At 56.4% G+C, this 18,515-nt stretch overlaps 1 protein-coding gene across 2 annotated transcripts in view; it reads right to left on the bottom strand.

Moving 5' to 3' along the window:
• The window catches only part of ITPR3 (inositol 1,4,5-trisphosphate receptor type 3), a 72,420-nt gene that overhangs the window by 19,075 nt on the left and 34,830 nt on the right, over positions 1-18,515 (bottom strand). For both annotated transcript variants that reach the window (XM_024248061.3, XM_063725211.1), the window contains 22 exons: positions 18,318-18,416; positions 17,889-17,972; positions 14,813-14,959; positions 14,481-14,576; positions 13,937-13,987; positions 13,611-13,753; positions 12,523-12,622; positions 12,278-12,438; positions 11,504-11,645; positions 10,180-10,341; positions 9,509-9,681; positions 8,835-8,954; positions 8,313-8,495; positions 6,893-7,144; positions 6,654-6,798; positions 6,164-6,305; positions 5,245-5,444; positions 3,775-3,904; positions 3,230-3,287; positions 1,629-1,794; positions 539-703; positions 382-456 (listed from right to left, as the gene is read on the bottom strand). In XM_024248061.3, the coding sequence (XP_024103829.1) occupies positions 382-456; positions 539-703; positions 1,629-1,794; positions 3,230-3,287; positions 3,775-3,904; positions 5,245-5,444; positions 6,164-6,305; positions 6,654-6,798; positions 6,893-7,144; positions 8,313-8,495; positions 8,835-8,954; positions 9,509-9,681; positions 10,180-10,341; positions 11,504-11,645; positions 12,278-12,438; positions 12,523-12,622; positions 13,611-13,753; positions 13,937-13,987; positions 14,481-14,576; positions 14,813-14,959; positions 17,889-17,972; positions 18,318-18,416 (2,994 nt within the window). The remainder of the gene's footprint in view (positions 1-381; positions 457-538; positions 704-1,628; positions 1,795-3,229; positions 3,288-3,774; positions 3,905-5,244; positions 5,445-6,163; positions 6,306-6,653; positions 6,799-6,892; positions 7,145-8,312; positions 8,496-8,834; positions 8,955-9,508; positions 9,682-10,179; positions 10,342-11,503; positions 11,646-12,277; positions 12,439-12,522; positions 12,623-13,610; positions 13,754-13,936; positions 13,988-14,480; positions 14,577-14,812; positions 14,960-17,888; positions 17,973-18,317; positions 18,417-18,515) is intronic.

The following is an 18,515-nucleotide window of genomic DNA, read 5'->3' as shown; positions in this document are numbered from 1 at the left end:
CCCTACTTCTCAGGCTGCCCTCTGCCCGGCCCACCACAGCCAAGTTCCAGCTGGCACCCGGGACAGGGAGGGAGAAGGAGGTCATAGGCGCTGAATCAGACCCTCGCAACAGGCCAGGGAAGCACTAAAAAAACCAATTCCACCCATAAAAGTAAATAGAACAATATGACTGTGAAATGGAATTTCATGGAATTCCTTCAGCTTTAAAATAATTCCATCTGGACCTTGGCAGGGCTGTTTTTAATGTGCAGCAAAGGCTGGAAGATGTCTATTCTGAGGGCCAGTGGCCAGCAGAGGGAGAGGCACGGGGGCCGGGCCAGCGGGAGCCCCCAGGACCACTGGGGCTGCAGAGCCCTACCCCGAGGACCCTTGGCCACTCACGCCCTTGACGATCTGGTAGTTCTCACTGCTTTTCTCCCCTGGTGGGTGCAGAAAGCCCTCTTCATCCGTGGGCCGCTGAAAGCAGAGAGAGGATGGAGGTCAGCCAGGCCCAGCCCTCACAGGGAGGCCTGCCCTGGCCCCCTGGAGCTCCACTTACTTCCTTCTTGTCCTTAGCGGCACCTGCCTCCACCTCCTCGCCCTTGCCGCTGCCCTTCTTGTCCACCCACAGCTCTGACTTCTCCACCATGGTCCGAAGCCGGTCCAACTCCGACTTGATCACCTTGTAGTTCTCCACATCCTGCGCTGAGATCAGCAGCTGAACCTGAAGTTGGAGGATGGGCCTGGCTGGTGAGATGGGCTCCAGGTCCATGCCACTTAGAGACCTCCAGCACCTTCCCTACTCGAGGGTTCCCCTCCTAGCATCACCTACCACCACCTGTCCCTCTTCACCGAGCCAATTCCCACTCAATATTTCTGGCTCTGCCATAAGCCCACCACCTCCAGGAAGCCTTCACTGATGGCCACAGGCCTCCTTGCACTGCCTGCCCTGAGCTGCCACATAACCTGGCTTCGGTTACTCACTGACTAGTGTCACATGTGGCTGTGGTCTGTCACTTATCCACTGAGACCCCAAACAGGCAGGGCAAAACATATTGGCAGCCCTGAACCCTGAAAGACCCAGGCCTGCATCTGAGTGCCACCATCCTCGCTCTGGGTCAGTGGGCAATGGAGGAAAGCTCCCTGGGCCTGGATTTCTCCCCGCTCTGGAATGGGAGGGAGAGTAGTAACCTCGCCGTCAGGGCTGCTGTGAGAATGCCATGCGATAATGCAAGTCCAGTGCTCAGTGCCTGTTACGTGGCAGGCACTTATTTTTTTAAAGGCCAACGCCGACTGGTATTGATATTTCACAGGGAGCTGTCGGGACTGCGTGACATCACAATAGCAAATGCCAGTCACGTCAGTGAGGGTTGTCTGCATGCTAGGCATGATTCGAAACATTTAGCATAGGTGCATATAATAGAGTTTGCAAAATGTAAAGTGCCATCCACATCATAAGAAATGGCAGGCACTGAGCCAGGCCAGGAGACTCAGTCTTCACCTAGGAGCTCAGCAAGGCTGAAAACCCCAAATGGGCATCCCAAGTTACCCCCTGAGCTGTGAGTTCCTTAATCATCATTTACTGTCCCCCCATGCCTGGTGCAGGCCTCATGCTCAGGGCCAGGGCCAGGGCCAGGTAGTCCCGTCACCTGCTTGAAGGTGTGCATGGCCTCCTGGCGCTGGCTGAAGTGCTTGAAGAGCAGCTGCAGGGCACCCGAGACCAGCGGCGCATAGTCGTGCATGGTGAGGTGGATGAGCACGCGCAGGAACATGCGCCCGCCCTCGTCGTCCACCTCCAGCATGCTGCTCGTCTTCCTGCGGGCACAAGGGTGCAGGGCGCATGGGTGAGACTGGCACGCTCCCTGCTGTCCGTGGTGGGTAAGGGGCCCCTGGCACAAGCACACTCTCCGCCACCCAATTAGCAGATGCAGGGCCAGTCTAAATGTGTTTAAAATGTTGACACTTTCTCAGCAGTTTAACAGCCACTCCCCTGAATCCCTGGAGTGACCTGTGTCTCCTGGGATCTCTTGGGACTCCCCTTGATTAAGCAACTGAAGCAAGGACTCTTTTTTTTTTTTTTTTTTTGAGACAGAGTCTTGCTCTGTCACCCAGGATGGAATGCAGCCAGTGGCATGATCTTGGCTCACTGCAACCTCCACCTCCCGGATTCAAATGACTCTCCTGCTTCAGCCTCCTGAGTAGCTGGGATTACCGGTGTGCGCCAACACACCCGGCTAATTTTTGTATTTTTAGTAGACAGGGTTTCACCATGTTGGCCAGGCTGGTCTCGAACTGCTGACCTCAAGTGATCTGCCCATCTTGGCCTCCCAAAGTGCTGGGATTACAGGCATGAGTGACCACACCCAGCCAGAAGCAAGGATTCTTAACACAGATCCCACTGCCACCATGAGGGGGATTCATGGATAGAAGCTAGGCCCATGAACAGAGATGGAGAAAATGTTACATCTTTATTTTTCCCAACCTCTAACCAAAATACAGCATTTCCTTCAATGAGGAAATATTTGTGGCACCTGTAAGTCTGTCACCAATAAATATAACAGATGTGTTCACATCACCTCAGAGTTGTTAAGAGAAATCACAAAATATCGTTTATATTTGTCGTTGCCTTGAGGTAATGGTACTAATTACACCCACCAGTGCGGCTCGCTACTTAACGTATTAGTAAAGAGGCACATATATAACTGTCACTACTAATTTGTTTTCTCCAATATTTTGATAACTGTCGCTCCAAGCCATTGGTTCCCTTTGTCTTGTTATGTGCTTTATTTTATGAGTTTACAATCACCATTCTGAAAAGCAGTCCATAAGCCCTGCTAGACCCAGGCACAAGCCTGGCCCCAAGATGCTAAGAGCCCCCAGTGAGCCTCTGCCTCCAGCCCCTCAGGGCTTCGGGTGGATGGGATGCATGTCCCCACACTTCCTCCCTGCTGTGGGACTGGGGACGTTGTTCCAGCTATCCATCTACCCGACTCAAGCCCACTGCACAAGAGAGGAACACCTGCCCTGAGTAGGGGTGGAATAATGGTGGGATGACTGGGAACCAAAGGGCCCCCCAGATCTCTGGGACTGGGGAGGCAGGGGAGGGGCTGAGCACAAAGCCCGGTGAGGGTCTGCAGAGGGAATGGCAGAGAGGAAAAGCCAGCCCCCAGCCCAGGAACCCAGACCAGCCCAAGAGGGGGTGTCGAGCCTCCCAAACCCACACACCCCTGCAGCTCAACCCTGGACTCACCCCACTCCAAACATGGCCTCCGCCTGCTCCCCGATGCGATCCAGGTTCATGTTGGCAGCTGTGGGGAGAGGGGCAAATGGAAGCAGGTTGTAGGCCCAGCCCGGGAAAGAGGGGAGCACAGGGAGACACTCAAACCACCCTCTTCCCTGCACTGGCTACACAGCAGCTGCTCTGCCTGCCCCTTTCTGGAAAGGAACCAAGTAGGGGAGGAGCCACAGCCCCCTCCTGCCCTGGAGGGCAGTACAAAGTGGGCAGAGATCCAGGCTGGGAGTCAGGAGATAAGGTCCTGGTCTAGCTCAGCCTCTGACTGGCTGTCACCTCGAGCAAGTCCCTGCCCTTCTGTGAGCCTCAGTTTCCCGATTTGGAAAACGAAGGGAAGGATCCCTGCCCTTCCCCCTCTCTGAGGCAATTAAATAAGACAATGGAAAGAAAAGGCCTTTGCAGACTAGAAAAAGGAGCAGGGCTGAGGAGCTGGCTCCACCCCACTGCTGTGTATCCCTGGGGGAGTCGCACAGCCTCAGCCTGAAGGCAGGGCAGGGGCTCACTGGTAGAGTCGAAGGCAGGGGCTGTGCCATCAGCCCCGCTGTCCTGCATGGGAAACACCTCCACAAACTCCTTCTTGAAGACAGACAGCAGATAGGAGATGCGGTAATCCAGGCGGACATTGAGGATGAACTGGAGAAGAGGGGAAAGAATGGGGAAAGGGTCAGGTGAGGATGGGGTGAGGACTGATCTGAGGTCAGAAGGCCCTTCCTACTTCATGGGGGCCCCCAAATAGGCTCTAGCACTTGGGGCAGCAGGGTCCTCAGCACAGTCATTTGGGATGCTCCAGGATGTCACAGCAAAAGAAACAAGACCCCTCTCCCCAGGCCCAGGGTGCCCTCTCCCCAGCTCCTGCCCCAGTGATGGAGGACGGGGGCCTCCTCTCAGCATGAGGCAGCGAGCACCCCTGCGCCCGGCCCACTCAGTCCCTCTTTCCCAGGCTAGACACCGACAGGAAGGAGAATGACGCCCCCAGGTCCAAAAACTGACTCTTGTCCTCCTATCCTGCTCAGCCAAACAGACCCTGGATACTCACGGGAGGGGAAACTGAGGCCTGTGAGGGAGGAGGAGAGGCTACTGTGGGGCAGACGTGGGGATGCAGGGCTTGCAGACATGGGTGAGTCACACAGCCTCGTGGGGCACTGAGCCTTTGGCCAAGCCCCAGGATGCAGACATGGAAGGCCCAGCCCTCAGAATGAGTCAGAGGCTCCCTCCACTCTGACCGCCAGAGGTCCCCCGTGGAGGTCACTGCACTACACTTCCTGCCCTCTGGTGACAGCAAGGCAAAAGCAAGCATCCTCATCCCTCCTCGGGGATGAGCCCCTTCCTAGGGTGTGGCTGGGGAGTCTCAGATGAGACCAGAACAGGGATGACTGCGTCCACCTTGCCAAGAAATAGGTTTTTAAATCTCTAGCTCTGCTTCAAAATCCCTGTAACCTTGGGAAAGTCCCCTCCCCGCTTTTACTTTCCCCTTCTGTAAAATGGGAGAATTGAATTAGACTTCAGTGCACATCAGAATTACCTGGAGGGTTTGTCACAACACAGCCCACAGGGCCCCTCTCCAGTGTTCCTGACTCAGTAGGTCTAGGGTGGGGCCGGAGAATGTGCATTTCTGTTTTTCTTTTTATTTATTTATTATTATTACTATTTTTTTAATAGAGACGGGGTCTCACCCAGGCAGGTCTTGAACTCTGAGCTCAAGCAGTCCTCCCACCTTGGCCTCCCAAAGCGCTGGGATTACAGGCGTGAGTCACTGCGCCCAACCGAGAATGTGCACTTCTAACAAGCTCCCAGGTGAGGCTGGCCCAAGAACCACACTGTGGGAACCGCTGGGCCTGACAGCCAATCATGATGGAGACTTCCAGTACTAAATACTGAGATCTGAAGGGGTTCGCCCTGCCCAGCCTCCCTGTACCCGCCCCATTACCCTCCCCCTATACCCAACACCTCCCACACGGTCCTGGCCCAGGCACCTGAAGGATTTCCAGGATCTTCAGCTTGGTCTCCATCACCACAATGTCCTCATTCTCCTCAAACTTGCTTCTGTCCAGCGGCTCAGCAGCACTGGCCCCAGCAGACATGCTGGGGGCACTGAAGACGGACTGCTTGCGGCTCAGCACCATGGTGGACATCATGTGCCCCACGCCCTGGATGGACCGCCGCACGTTCTTGCCTGTGGAGCGGGGAGCAGAGGAGGTTGCCAAGGAGGTTGTAGAGGGTGTACAGCAGGGGTCCCTGGTCTGATGAGGGAGGCAGAGGATGCACATTCTGTTTATGTCAGCTGCAGGGCAAAGCCTTGCTAAGGAAGGGACAGGGCTAACCCAGGAAGGCTTCCTGGAGGACATGAGCTTTAAGCAAATCTGGGAAAAGAAGGAGGTGTCAGGGCAAAGGTGAGCTGTGTGGGGAGATGACTGAGAATTTTCTGTAGGAAACCATGAGAGCAGCTACACAGCCTGGGGACTGAGAGGACACTGCGGGGAGGACAGCCCCGAAAACCAGTGCCAGGCTCTAGGCATCTTTTGTTTAGATGAGTTTATGCAGCCTGGGAGTGTCTGGGAGGGCAGGGCTGCCGCTCAACCCTCAGACAGGCTGTGCCTCCCTGCTCCTCACACACACGATGACAGAGCTGTCTCGCTCCTCCCTATCTCCCCTCAAGACCAAGCAGGGTTGAAAGGCAACTCCCACAGACCCGGGGTCTCCAGGGAGTCCGGGCAGGGGCCCCTCTGGTCCTGCTGAGGAGGGAGGGGCTTGGGCCCAAGATATCCCCTTGAGGCAGAGCCAGGTTGGGTGGGGGGAATGAGGGGCTGGGGAAGGTGTTGATCTGAGGGAACTTCCTGTGCTAGGAGGAGGCTGAGGACCGCCAGGGTGGCCCCAGCCGGGCAAAGGCCTCACCGCCCGGTTCCTCATAGGCCTGCAGCATGGCCGGGGGCCCCTGCACACAGTCGATGATGCCCAGCAGTGTGCGAGTGAGCCGCAGCAGCTCGCTGAAGCTGTAGAAGCCGAAGTAGATGAGATTGTGCGCCAGGCTGACCACCTGCGAAGGGGGCGTGGCCGAGGTGAGGTGGGAGGGGCCGGCGCGCAGGGGCGGGGCTTTGTGGAGGGCAGGCCAGGACTGGGGAAACTAGGGCGAAAGGGGCGTCATGAGGGCGGGGTTCCCAGGAGGGAGAGCGGAGCAGGTAGAGGCAGCCCTTTCCCAGGCATTGGAACAGGAGCCTGCCTCTTGGAGAATCCCAGCCTTCTATGCGGTCCCCCTGCACTGGCTGGGGACACAGAAGGAAGTGGGGTCATGGATCCCACAGCTGGCTCCTGGGTCAGACTGAGGACAGTGTGGGGCCAACCAGAGCCCCACGGACCCCCAGCCCCTGGGCACTCCCCCAGCCACCTCAAAAGTGAGCTTGTTCTTCTCCTCGTTGGCAAAGGGCACGGCCTCGCTGACCACATTGTTGAGATAGTCCTCCACGAACTCCATGGTGTTGGCAAACTTGTTCTTCTTGTCATCTCGGGACGCGTTGAGGTTGGAATCATAGCTGAGGGTGGAGGCCATGAGGCATGAAGGTCCCTGAGATACACCCACCCCAGCCTCTGCCCCTGCCCCGCCCACCCTGCCTCCACCCCTCTCACTCCTTGATGGTTATGGCTGTGGGGATCTCAGTCCAGAGACGGGCAAACTTGACCGGCGTGACCAGCTCCTGGGGGTCACGGTCCACGTGCACATGCAGCATCAGGTGGCAAAAGGAGGCGCGCAGGTCAAAGGGCAGCATCTCGTCTGCCATGCACAGGAAAATCAGGTCCACGCCCAGCTGCTGGGAGATCTCATCGATGGCCAAGTACTGGCGGTCCAAGCACATGCGGGCAAAGAGCTTCAGCTGGTACCTGCAGGACAGGGAGGATGGTGAGGACACAGCAGACGGCAGCCAGGAGGCTGCTGGCACTGGGCACTGGACTTGGTGAGGACTCAGTAAAGTGGCAAAGGGATTATGTTAAAGATGCACCAGCTGCAATTCTGAGTTAGAAAGGTGAACGGAAAACCTGTCTGTGATAACGAGTACTTGCAGTTCTCCCCCTCCTGGCTAAGGCTCAGCCAGGACAGGTCTTTATGGGAAGAGGGACGTCTGAAAGATGAGAGAAAGGATGGGAGACAGGGGAGGGCAGTGAGGTGAGAAGAGCCAGCCTTGGCCAGGGAGGGTGAGGGCAAGACGGGAGAGAGAGGAAGGGGAGGTGGGTAGGTGGTGAAAGGGGTGCGACATTGATAGAGGGGATACAAAAATGAGGAACGTAGGAAGCTCTGTGCTGCCCTGGCAATACCAGGCCCTCTGCTTCCTTCTCACAGACATGACTTCCTGGGGGCTCTGGAGCCAGATAGCCTGGGTGTGGGCCTTGGCTCACTACTGATGGCTGTGTAACCTTGGGCAAGTTCCTTTACCTCTCTGTGCCACTGTTTCCCCAGCTTTACAACAGGAGTAACTATAGTAGCTACAACAAGGGTTGTCATGTGGCTCAAATGAGGGATCAGGACAAGTGCTTAAAAAAGTGCCTGCTATGTGGCAAGCATTGTAAGAAGGGCATCTAAAGAGATTATTATTATTATTATTATTATTTTTGAGACAGAGTATTTCTCTGTAACCCAGGCTGGAGTGCAGTAGTGTGATCTTGGCTCTCTGCAACTTCCACCTCCCGGGTTCAAGCTATCCCCATGCCTCAGCCTCCCAAGTAGCTGGGACTACAGGTGTGCGCCACCATGGCCAGCTAATTTGGTGAGATTATTTTAATAATATACATGTTTGGAAACAGTCTGGGTTTCTTTGAAGGCTGGTTCCTGTGCCGAGCCACCCAGTGCTATTCGGGGCACACGGTCCTCTTCACTCAGCCTTCCTGGAATGAGGCTGCGTGGCAGGGGAGTGACAGCAGGGACTCGGCTTCTGAGGAGGCAGGAGCCCCACCTGAGGCTGTCAGAGCTCCTCCTCAGCAGGGATTGACTGACGGCCTACTGAGAAGGCCCAAAGGCACAGGAAGAGGGAGGGGAGGAGCTGGGGCGGGGCACCTGTAGTAGCTGAGCACATTCTCGTCGTGGGCGTTGCCGGCCCGCGCCTCCTGGGCCAGCTGCCTCACACTCTTCTCATGATGCTCGTTATTCTTGTCAGTCCACGTGAGCCACACTTCCTCTTCTGAGTACTCGATGCTCAGGTACTCATGGGATTGGGCCATCTCCTTCACAGGCCGAAGTCTGCAGACCACCAGCATCCTGTCACAGGGAGCCAGGTCCAGGGCGCTACGCCTGGACCCCTCCCTGAGCACACCCAGCCGCACAGTGCCAGCCACCACGGGGACCCAGAGAGACCATATGCATCTCAAAGGCAGGGTCCGTGGCTCATTCTTTTCTGTGCCCCTTCCCCACTCCCCCACAGTGCCAGGCACACAGTGGGGCACATAACAGGCACAGAGTTCACAGCTGCAGAGAGCAAGGGTGCCAGTTCCAGCCTGAACCCAGACAGGGCCTAAGCTCTAAGACAGCTGGGGGTCAGCAGCATGGAGCCCAAGTGCGGGCAGGGGGCACAGGGCTCACTCGGTCCGGATGAGAATGTCACTGTTCTTGGGGTCCAGCACACACTTGCAGATGAGCTCTTGGGTGACGGGGATGGCAATGTGGTTGGACACACACAGGTCAGAGAGGTAGTCCAGGAACCTGGGGTGGTGACAGCCAGCGGTGGGAAGAGGGTCTCGGAGGCTGGTCCCTCTAAGGACAGAGCCCACCCTTCCCCTTCTCCAGCTGGCAGCACCACCACCCTGGAACTAGCTCCCTCCCAAGGCTTACAGATGGGTGGGATGGACTCCCAGCTTCCCAAGGAGGGAAAGCCCCAGGGCATCACCCTGGGGTCTGGGAAGGCTAGATGGGGGTTCAGGCGGACAGGGTGAGGAGGCGCAAGGAACGAGGTGATATTCAAAATATTTAACAACTGGTTCAATACAGGTTCTGACTTTGTCCCTGGAGAAGGTCTTGGGGGCCTCTAGTGGTACAAGGAGTCATTCCCATTGTTGCTAGAGTGGGCCAAATTTTGGGGGGATCCCAGAGAAGGGCTAGGGAGGCTAGGGCCTCCCAGTGCTGAGCCACCCAGTGCTATTCGGGGTGGCAGTTACCAACAGGTGCAGGAATAGTTCAGTATTCTCACAACCAGCAGACTTTCTACCCAGGCAAGGAAGGAGGGGCAGGCACCAGCGGGGGAGGGGGTTCAGACCCACCTGGGCTCCCGGTTCTTGCGCACAAGGCTGACGAAGGTCTCCACCTCAGTCTTGGTGATGTGCTTTTCAAGGAGTTTGCGGTTGTTGTGCAGCAGGGCGGTGATGGTGTCCTCGGCCAGGATGTCATAGCCAATCTGGGACTGCATCATCCCAAACTGCTTGGCGATGTGCTCCTGGGGGGCAGACAGGCTGGGGGTCACAGAGAGTCACAGGCGGGCCACAGGGCTCAGCTCTGCTCTGGAACGCTGCCCCCAAACCCCGAGGTAAGGACCCAATACCCTAGGAAGGCGGAGGTCCAGGAAAGGAAGCATCGCTGAGCAGAAGAGTGGCTTAGATTACATAGTTATTTAGTTCGTGGGCTGTTTCCCACCAGAGCGAAATCCACGAGGGCAGGGACCTTGTTTGTGTGGAAGGATTGGCTACATAACTTGGGAGCCCAGTGCAGAATGAAAGAGCAGGACCCTTGCTCAGCAGCAGAGCATCTAACCCAGTGCAAGGCCCTTGTGAGCACCGGGCCAGGTCCCATTCCCATGAACCTGGCCCTGCTGTCTGGTGCCCTACCGGACCCCAGGCCCCAAAACAGTGCCTGGCACAGCACATGCACCTGAGGAAATCACTTGCTGAGGAAGGAACGCGTAGCCAGAGAGTGGGCCAGCGGGGCAGCGGCGCACCTGGTTCTTGCGGTAGTCCTCCTGGGAATGCCGCAGCACGCGGTAGCACAGGCGGAACATGTGCTGGTAGGGGGCGTTCTTCTGGTCTGACAGCTCCTCCAGCCGCACCAGGGGACCTTCGCTCCCCTTCTCACGGAACGGGGCCTTCAGAATGCCAAAGATCTAGGGGAACACAGAGGGTGAGGACTGATTCCCCAACACCCGTCTGCACCCCTAAGTCAACCCAGGACTCATCCCTGAGCCCCAACTGACTCTGCCCTAAAGCCAGCCCGGACATCAGCTTCAAGCTGATTCTAAGCTGGACCACAACCCCAGCCCAGCCATCCTCAGCCCCAATTCCAGCCCCAGCTCTCCCTACTTCTTGTTGGAATCCCGAAGCTGACCCTAGCCTATCCCTCCCTGATGTGGATTCTAATCCCAGCTCAGATCTGGGGCCTGGGGGAAGAGCAGAGGGTCTCGGCAGCTCAGGGTCTAAGGCTAAGAGAAAAGGCAGACCAGGCCGCTATGGCCAGAGCTTAAGAGATGAGACACAGGCCTGCCTTGTCAAAGTAAAATGTTACATAATTACAAAAATGTTTTAAAGGTTGGGGCTGGGTGGAGAGGTGAAAAATTGTTCTGAAACAGAGACCAAAGTGACAGAGCAACAGAATGGAATGAAAAAACCTTAATTGGATCCTCGTTTCTAAAAAAAAAAACAAGCTTTACAAAGACATTCTGGGAACATTAGAGAAATGTGATATGGACTTGGTATTGTTGTAATTTTCTTAGGTGTGATCATGTACTATGGTTATAAAAGGCAATGTCCCTATTGTTAGGGATGTCTGCAGAAACTTTTGGGTGTAAAATGCTGCCTATTTTGCAATGTGTGGACAGAAAGACGGATGTGTGAATAGAGCTACGTAAAGCCAAGGCAGCAAAATGGTGAGGCACCTTGTTCCCTGTACTATTCTTCCAATACTTTCTCAATATTTGACGATTCTCATAATAAAAAAATTAAAAAAATTTTTTTTGAAGCACAGCTATGGACCCGACATCCCAAGCTCAAATGCTGGCTGCCGCTTTCTAGCTGTGAGCCCTGGGATAAGCGACTCTGGCCTGTGTTTCAGCTTCCTCACCAGTAAAACGGGGTAAGAATCACGGCGCCTCCTCCAGGAAGTGAGGATCAAATTCATCAACACACGTGGGGTACTTAGGGAAGTGCCTGGCATGTGGTCGTGCCCCATAGATACTGATTTTTGTTAAAGTGGGGGATGAGCCTGCAGTTGAAGGCATCCCTCTCCTGGGCACCTGGGCCCTCCGCAACCCCTCATAAGTGCACACGCACCTGTTTGAGGATGTTCTGCTCCCTCATCAGCTTCTGCCGTTCCCGGTTGGGCTTAGTGACCATGATGTCCAGGACATTCTGCCCATTATTGGGGACATCGCTGACAAAGAACACCAGGTCTTCCAGCAGCTGGATGACAAACCTGGGTGAGGGGACCCGGGGATGACGAATGTGAGATGCCCACCCAGCAGGTGCCCCTCATGGGGAGCCAGTCCCTCCCAAAACATGGCTTTCCTGAGTTCACTCAGCAGCCGCCAAAGCACAAAACCCATCCTCAGCCTACAATTCCTCTCCCCAGCTTTCCCCTGAAATGCTCTCCAAACACACCCAGCCCCACCCACCCTGGATTCCAAAGTGGCCCCGAGACACAGAATCTCAGAATATCCCAACCTGGAAAGGAAGTGCAGGGCACAAGGTGGGGAGTCTGGTGTGAAGGGGGCTGCATTTGCATCCTGACTCCGCCACTTACTGTGTGACCCCGGGCAAGTCTCGTAACTTCTCTGAGCCTCAGTCCCATCATAAATGGCCTTGAGACCAGGCTCAACACAGTAACCAGCTCCATCATAGGGTTAGTTCTGGGAGTACCTGAGTCGTAAGGCACCCAACTCCTGGACCCAACTCCGGGGTCCCAGGCTCAGCCAGGACCCCACAGGGGCCAGTCCCCCACTCTCTCCCCAATTTGCCCGGCTTCTGCTTCATGACTCCTTTCTTCATGAAATGCAGGCCCTGGGAGGGCAAGATTATTCAGAAAACCCCTGTGCCACTGCAGCCCACCTGCGGTCATTCTGGCTGATGAAGCCCTCGTTTAGTTTCTCCACGGCGCTGGCCAGCATGGAGCTGGCGTCATTGGCAAAGTCCAGGTCTCGGATCTCGGACACGGGCACTGACACGATGGCAAAGGCCTCCTTGTCCTCCTTGGTGGGGCAGGTGCCCAGCTGCAGGGACAGGGGTCAGCAGGGCACCTGGGAACAAGCTCCGGCCCTGGCCCGAGTCCCACCCCCACCCCTAGGGACCCGCACCATGAGCCGGATGGGCCGCTCCTCCTCGATGTCAATGGGCACATTGGTGCTCTGGATCCACGTGTTGGTGCAGAGGTGCCGCAGCCGGACGTACGAGTTCCTGCAGGCAGGTGGGAGGGCAAGGACTCCGGGAGTGCACCATGGAGCGGGTCATGCTGCCTGCCGGCCTACCTCCCCAACACTGCCACAGCTGCCACCCTACTCCACACTCTCAACAGCTGTGGGACAGGAGCCACTGGTGCCCCTCCAGATGAGGAGGCTGAAGCCAGAGAAGAACAGCCAGAGCTAGCCCTGCGCCCAGGCCCCGTCCTGACCACTGCGCTGACACGGGCAGCCTTGTCCACGCTTCCAAAACCAAAGCTTGTTTGTACACTTGGGACCAAAATTCATTTGGACAAATGAGGCTATTTAACTATTTATCCCATTGAATGTCAAGATGCACACATTTCATAGAAACACATGCATTACACAAAAATATTCAATGTCTATGATTACAAAATACAAGTTTACTTTTCTAAAATGAAAAACAATCTGAATACCAAATCCATCTGCCCCCAAGAGTTTCAGGGAAGGGACTGTGGGCCTATGTAGTGACTCAATTAACTCTCCCATTAGCCCTGTTGACAGGGAAACTTGATGTTCCCACTAAAATGACAGAGGCAGAGTGAGTAGCGGCCTGAGGTCATACAGCTTAGGACACGCCAAAGCCTGGACTGACACTTGAGAAGTTTCTTGATGTTCCGTCCTAGAATCTCAGGGTTGGCAGGACCCCAAAAGTCAGAGAGTCTGGCCTCCCCATCCAGTGTTTGGATTCCCTGTGCTGGTGTCCTAGACAAACTGCCATGCAGCCTGTGCTTGAGCACCCAGACCAACTAGGGCAGGCGCCGGGCACCAGGCAAGCATGCAATGCTGGTCAGCCGCTGACAGACCTCAGAGCTGGATCCTCAGAGGGATGGGAACTGCAGAGACCCCAGAGGCCAAAGGACCTCAGGAGGGAGGAGGAGTGGGGGGATCCAGAGAGTCCCAGAGACAGGAGGGCCCACCCTGAGCACCACCAGTCAACCCCCAGGCACATGGCGCATACCCACCGGGGCACGAAAGAGTCGGTTTTCTGCAAGGTGGTAGGGTCCAGCTCAAAGAGAGAGGCGATGTCGTTGCCATGAGGCACAGCCACCAGGCGGTACTTGATCTTCTCCCCAGCATTCCTGCGGCCTGCACGGCCCTGGGCCCCCTGGATGAGGACCCCAAATCAGGTAGAAGGCCCTCCCTCCTCTCAAGCCCGCGAAGCACCTGGGATCCCATCTGAGGGGTCGTCTCCCTCCAGCCCACCTCCCAGGGTTTCACGGCCTCCCCTGCCGCCGCCTACCCCCAAGGCAGGCCCATGGTCTCGCTGGAGACCTGCTTTGCTCCTCACCATTCCTGCTGCCTTGGGATCCGAGGCATCACCTTTGTAACTGGGGTTCTCCTGGACAGAGATACAAGATGTGGGGGAGCTACTGGACACCAAACTATACCCACACGACCCACTGCAAAACATGGTCACCTACATAGGGCCCTGGGCTTGGGCAGGCAGCCTGCACCCTCCCAGGGGTGCCCATATCATTCCAGGGGAAGCCTTCATGGCCCCTCTCCATAGAACCACAAATGAACATACACACATACACACCAATGCTCCAACACACACAAGTGTGTGCATTACAGACAGACGGGAAATTTTGCTCACTCTGTATCCCCTGTGCCTAGAATAGTGCCTGGCACATAGTAGGAGCACAGTGATATTTATTAGACTTCTTTACAGTCATGCCTTTATTCGATAATATTGGATAAATGCATCAGCGCAGAGAAGTCAGGGTCCATAGGCACATGTGCCACATATGCAGATATGTGCACACACGCTCCCGCACACCCACATGTACATGCACACATGAGCCCCAGGATGCCCTCTGCCTCCCGCTCACCTCAGCAGCCAGGTAGTTGCCCGTAGCCAGGTGCTTGAAGCGGTACAGGCCATTCCAGTGCCCAGCTCCTCCACGGCAGGGGTCGTGGTGGACCACCTAGGGGCACGCAGGTGTGAGGCAGGAAGGAGAGACTGGACAGGCATGGGGAGTCAGACCCCAGGGAGGCCTGGAGATCTCTGGATAGGTGGGTTCTGGACCCTCCCTGGCCTTTTGACTCTGGAGGGACTCAGAGGGAGGTAGGGGTCAACATCCCACCCTCCAGGATGCTGGGGAAGAGGGAGGGGCGGCATCTGAGGCTGAGTCCAGGGTGCCAGAAGCAGGGCTCTTCTGACCTCCACCTCCCAGAGAGCATTGGAGCTGGTGGCCGAGGTGGCAGACTGGCGCAGTGTGGTTCGCAGGAACACCTGCAGCTTGCCCTTGTACTCGTCACACGTCAGGAACTTCTCCTGCTCCGCATGGAACAGCCGCACCACGTCTCCCTGCAGGCAGCGAGGTGTGGCTCAGGATGGCTGCGGCCCCTCCAGGCTCAAGGACCCGCCCAGGGCCCAGCCCCACCTGCCTCAGACAGGGGTGGCTGCTAGCAGGGCCCCTCTTCCAGAGCCGGCACACAGAGAGGGGGATGCAAGCTGAGCCCCCTAGAGAACAGCCAAAGCCCAGGCTCTCTGCCCTAAGCCCGCATCCCAGACCCCAAATCCAGAGCTCTCCCAGGCCTTCCCATGTTCAAACCCACCCTGGACTGCCTCCCTATCTGTACCTCTAGACACCCCACCTAACCTCTAACAGCCCATCTCCAGTCACCCCTTCCATGAAGAAGGGGGACCTCACCCCCTCAATGTCCCCGGGGCCATGGCTGCCCCTCTCTCAGGGCCCTTTCTGCCTAAATATTGGTAGGTCGTGCCCATTTCTTTTGCTCCCGTTGGATGGGGGCAGCATGGAGGGCATCTCCATGGCTTTGGACACAGACACCATGTTTGGATCCTGTCTCTCTTTTTTTTTTTTTCAGAGACAGTCTCACTCTGTCGCCCAGGCTGGAGTGCATGGCACAATCTCGGCTCACTGCAACCTTCGCCTCCTGGGTTCAAGCGATTCTCATGCCTCTGCCTCCTGTGTAGCTGGGACCACAGGTGCGTGCCACCACGCCTGGCTAATTTTTTTATTTTTAGTAGTGACAGGGTTTCACCATGTTGCCCAGGCTGGCCTCAAACTCCTGAGCTCAGGCAATTCACCTGCCTCAGCCTCCCAAAGTGCTAGGATAACAGCCGTTAGCCACTGTGCCCGGCCTCTGTCTCTGCTCTTAAAAGCTGTGTGACCTCAGATAAGTTCCTTAACATATCTGAGCCTCAGTTGCCTCTTCTGTAAAACGGGAATACTATGACCTCCTTGCAGAAATTGTGAGGATTATAATACGCGTAATGAAGTCACACTGCACGCTTACCGCGTGCCAGCCACTGTGCGAGCACTTGTAAGCTTTCTCACCTGATCCTCACACCAACCCTCTGAGTAAATACATCATTAGCCCCATTTTATGGGTGGAAAAACTCAGGCATAGAGAAGGTAAGTATCCTGCCGAGGGTCATGCAACTAATGGCAAATGGGACATGAATCTGTGGCCCAGTTCCAGGGCCTACACCTTCATCATTCCATCACCTTCCTCCCGCTGAGAGCCTGCTGCCCAGCAGGCAAATGCATGGCTGCCACTCTTGCTATCATCACTAATGGCACTTTCTGTCTTCCCTCCACTGAACACACACTAGACACAAAGCATTCAGTGAATACCTGCAGAGTGAATGCAGCAGTGAATGCAAGAATGCATGAATGAATGATGATATAAAGATTGGGTCAGTTACTATGGCAGAACCTAGTGACTTCTGTGCCCCAGCAGCGCAGGGCAGGGGCAAAAAAGCAGTGGACTTAGCATCAGAAAGCCTTGCTTCTGAGCTGCCTTGGAACCACGGAGCCATGACGGATTCCCCAGAAATAATTCTATGTAGACCACAGAGTGAGGCCCAGGTGATGCTTCATTTTATTTATTTGTTTGTTTGTTTGCTTGTTTGTTTTTTTGAGATGGAGTCTCGCTCTGTCGCCCAGGCTGGAGTGCAGTGTGGTGCAATCTTGGCTCACTGCAACCTCCACCTCCCAGGCTCAAGCGATTCTCCTGCCTCAGCCTCCTGAGTAGCTGGGACTACAGGTGCCCACCGCCACGCCCGGCTAATTTTTGTATTTTTAGTAGAGAAGGGCTTTCTCCATGTTGGCCAGGCTGGTCTTGAGCTCCTGATCTCAAGTGATCCACCCGCCTCAGCCTCCCAAAGTGCTGGGATTACAGGCGTGAGCCACCATCCGGCCAAGATGCTTCATTTCCTAGGTGCTGCACAGATTCGGGGCTGGAACATTAGGGAAGGCTTCCAGGAAGGGTAGTGCATGGCTGGACCTTGATTAATGTGTGGATGCTGTGCAGACTTAAGGGAGGGAGGGAGGGAGAAGGCATTGGGGCAGGGCATGGGTGGACAGGAAGCAGCCCAGGAGGTAAGAAGGATGAGGAGGGTGGGGGACTGAGGCAGCCTGAGCAGGGCAGGAGAGTCTAACAGAGCAGCTCAGCGGGGGGAGGAGGGCAAAGGGAGCCATTGCAGGCTTCCGAGCAGGGAGGAGCACCTAAGCCTCCTTAGGTGACTGCTCTCCTGTCCCTCTAACAGGTTTCACAGCTGATGTTCCTGCCTGCTCCCCTAGCTGGAGAGCCTCACACTCTACAAATCTGCCCTCCCTCAAGACCATCCCCTGCAGCCCCACCCAAGAGACATCTGAACTCTCCTCTCTCGCCCACATCTGGTGTTCAGGGTTTCTTGAATGGTCTCTCCGGTGGCCCCAGACAGCTCCCTCTGCCCTCAGTCCTGGATCCTCCTGAAGTCTTCACTGAAGTATTTCCCAGGCCCCCTTCTCTCCCAGAGCCCACACCAGCATGTCTGGGACCAGGAAGGAGACAGGCCGTGACCCCTAACTCAGCAGACAGGGCAGCCTCACTCCCTTGCCAATGAGGGCACAGGGCAAGGGGCGGGGGCCTGGCGTGGATCCCGGCAGCAGGAGTCGGGGAGAGGAAGGTGCTCAAAGGCTCTGGGTGGCAGGGGGGGATGGAGACCGCCAGTCCACTGACACCCCCTTAAACAAGAGAGAAAACAAAGACCAGGCAGGATCCAGGGAGGATGGAGAAGCAGGCTGTGGCCAGAGACGAGAGAAGCGGCAGCCCTGGTAGGGCCATGTGGGTGGGGCCCTGTGGAGGTGGAGGGAGGCTGGGGGGTGCAAAGCTGGGGAGAGGGTAAGGGCCTGAGGCCTGGCGGGTGGAGAAGGCAGGAAGAGGGCCCTGGTGGGGAGGACTAGGTAGCCAGCTGGGCAGGACACGGGGTTCCCAGTCCTTACCCCTTTCAACACCTCCTCCAGGTGGTCCCGAAACTGCATAAACAGGTTGATCTTCCAGCTGGTATTGCAGTTCACAGAGTTGACCTGCGGAAGGGTGACGAGACCATTGATGCCAGGTGGACCCAGCCACTGAGGGCCCAGAGCGGGGCTGAAGGGAAGAAGCAGCCCAGCCACCATTACAGCACAAGGACAGGGTGTCTTCTCCTAGCCAGGGTCCCCAGACCCCAGCCCAGCCACCTTGGGGCCACCAGCCTGTGGGGTGGAGAATGAGGGCAGCGTTGGGAAATGGATGCAGAAGCCGTGAGGCCCAGCTTGCCCGGCAGGCCAGATGGGGCTGGAGGCAGAGACCATGGTGGGAAGCGGGGTGTCTATACCACCAGGGGTGTGTGGACGTCCCTGCACTGCATGGCTGACCCCCCACCCCCTCACCTCCTTGCAGCCGGCGTTGTCGCTGAGCTCATAATTGCTGGCATGCAGAGGCTGCCCGGCATTGACAGGATTCAGGATCACCTTGTCCCCCACGACCACCTGAGCAGACAGGCGGGACAGGTTAGGTGGGAAGGGCAGGGCCCTCTTGTCGCCACGCCTCCAGGCCTCCCTCTGGTCTCAGTCTGCCCTTCTAAGAAA

This window comes from Pongo abelii, chromosome 5 (genome assembly GCF_028885655.2).
Source record: "Pongo abelii isolate AG06213 chromosome 5, NHGRI_mPonAbe1-v2.0_pri, whole genome shotgun sequence".
Taxonomy (NCBI): Eukaryota; Metazoa; Chordata; class Mammalia; order Primates; family Hominidae; genus Pongo; species Pongo abelii.
Note: the sequence above shows the minus strand (reverse complement) of the source record. Positions and strands in the feature narration are given on the sequence as shown.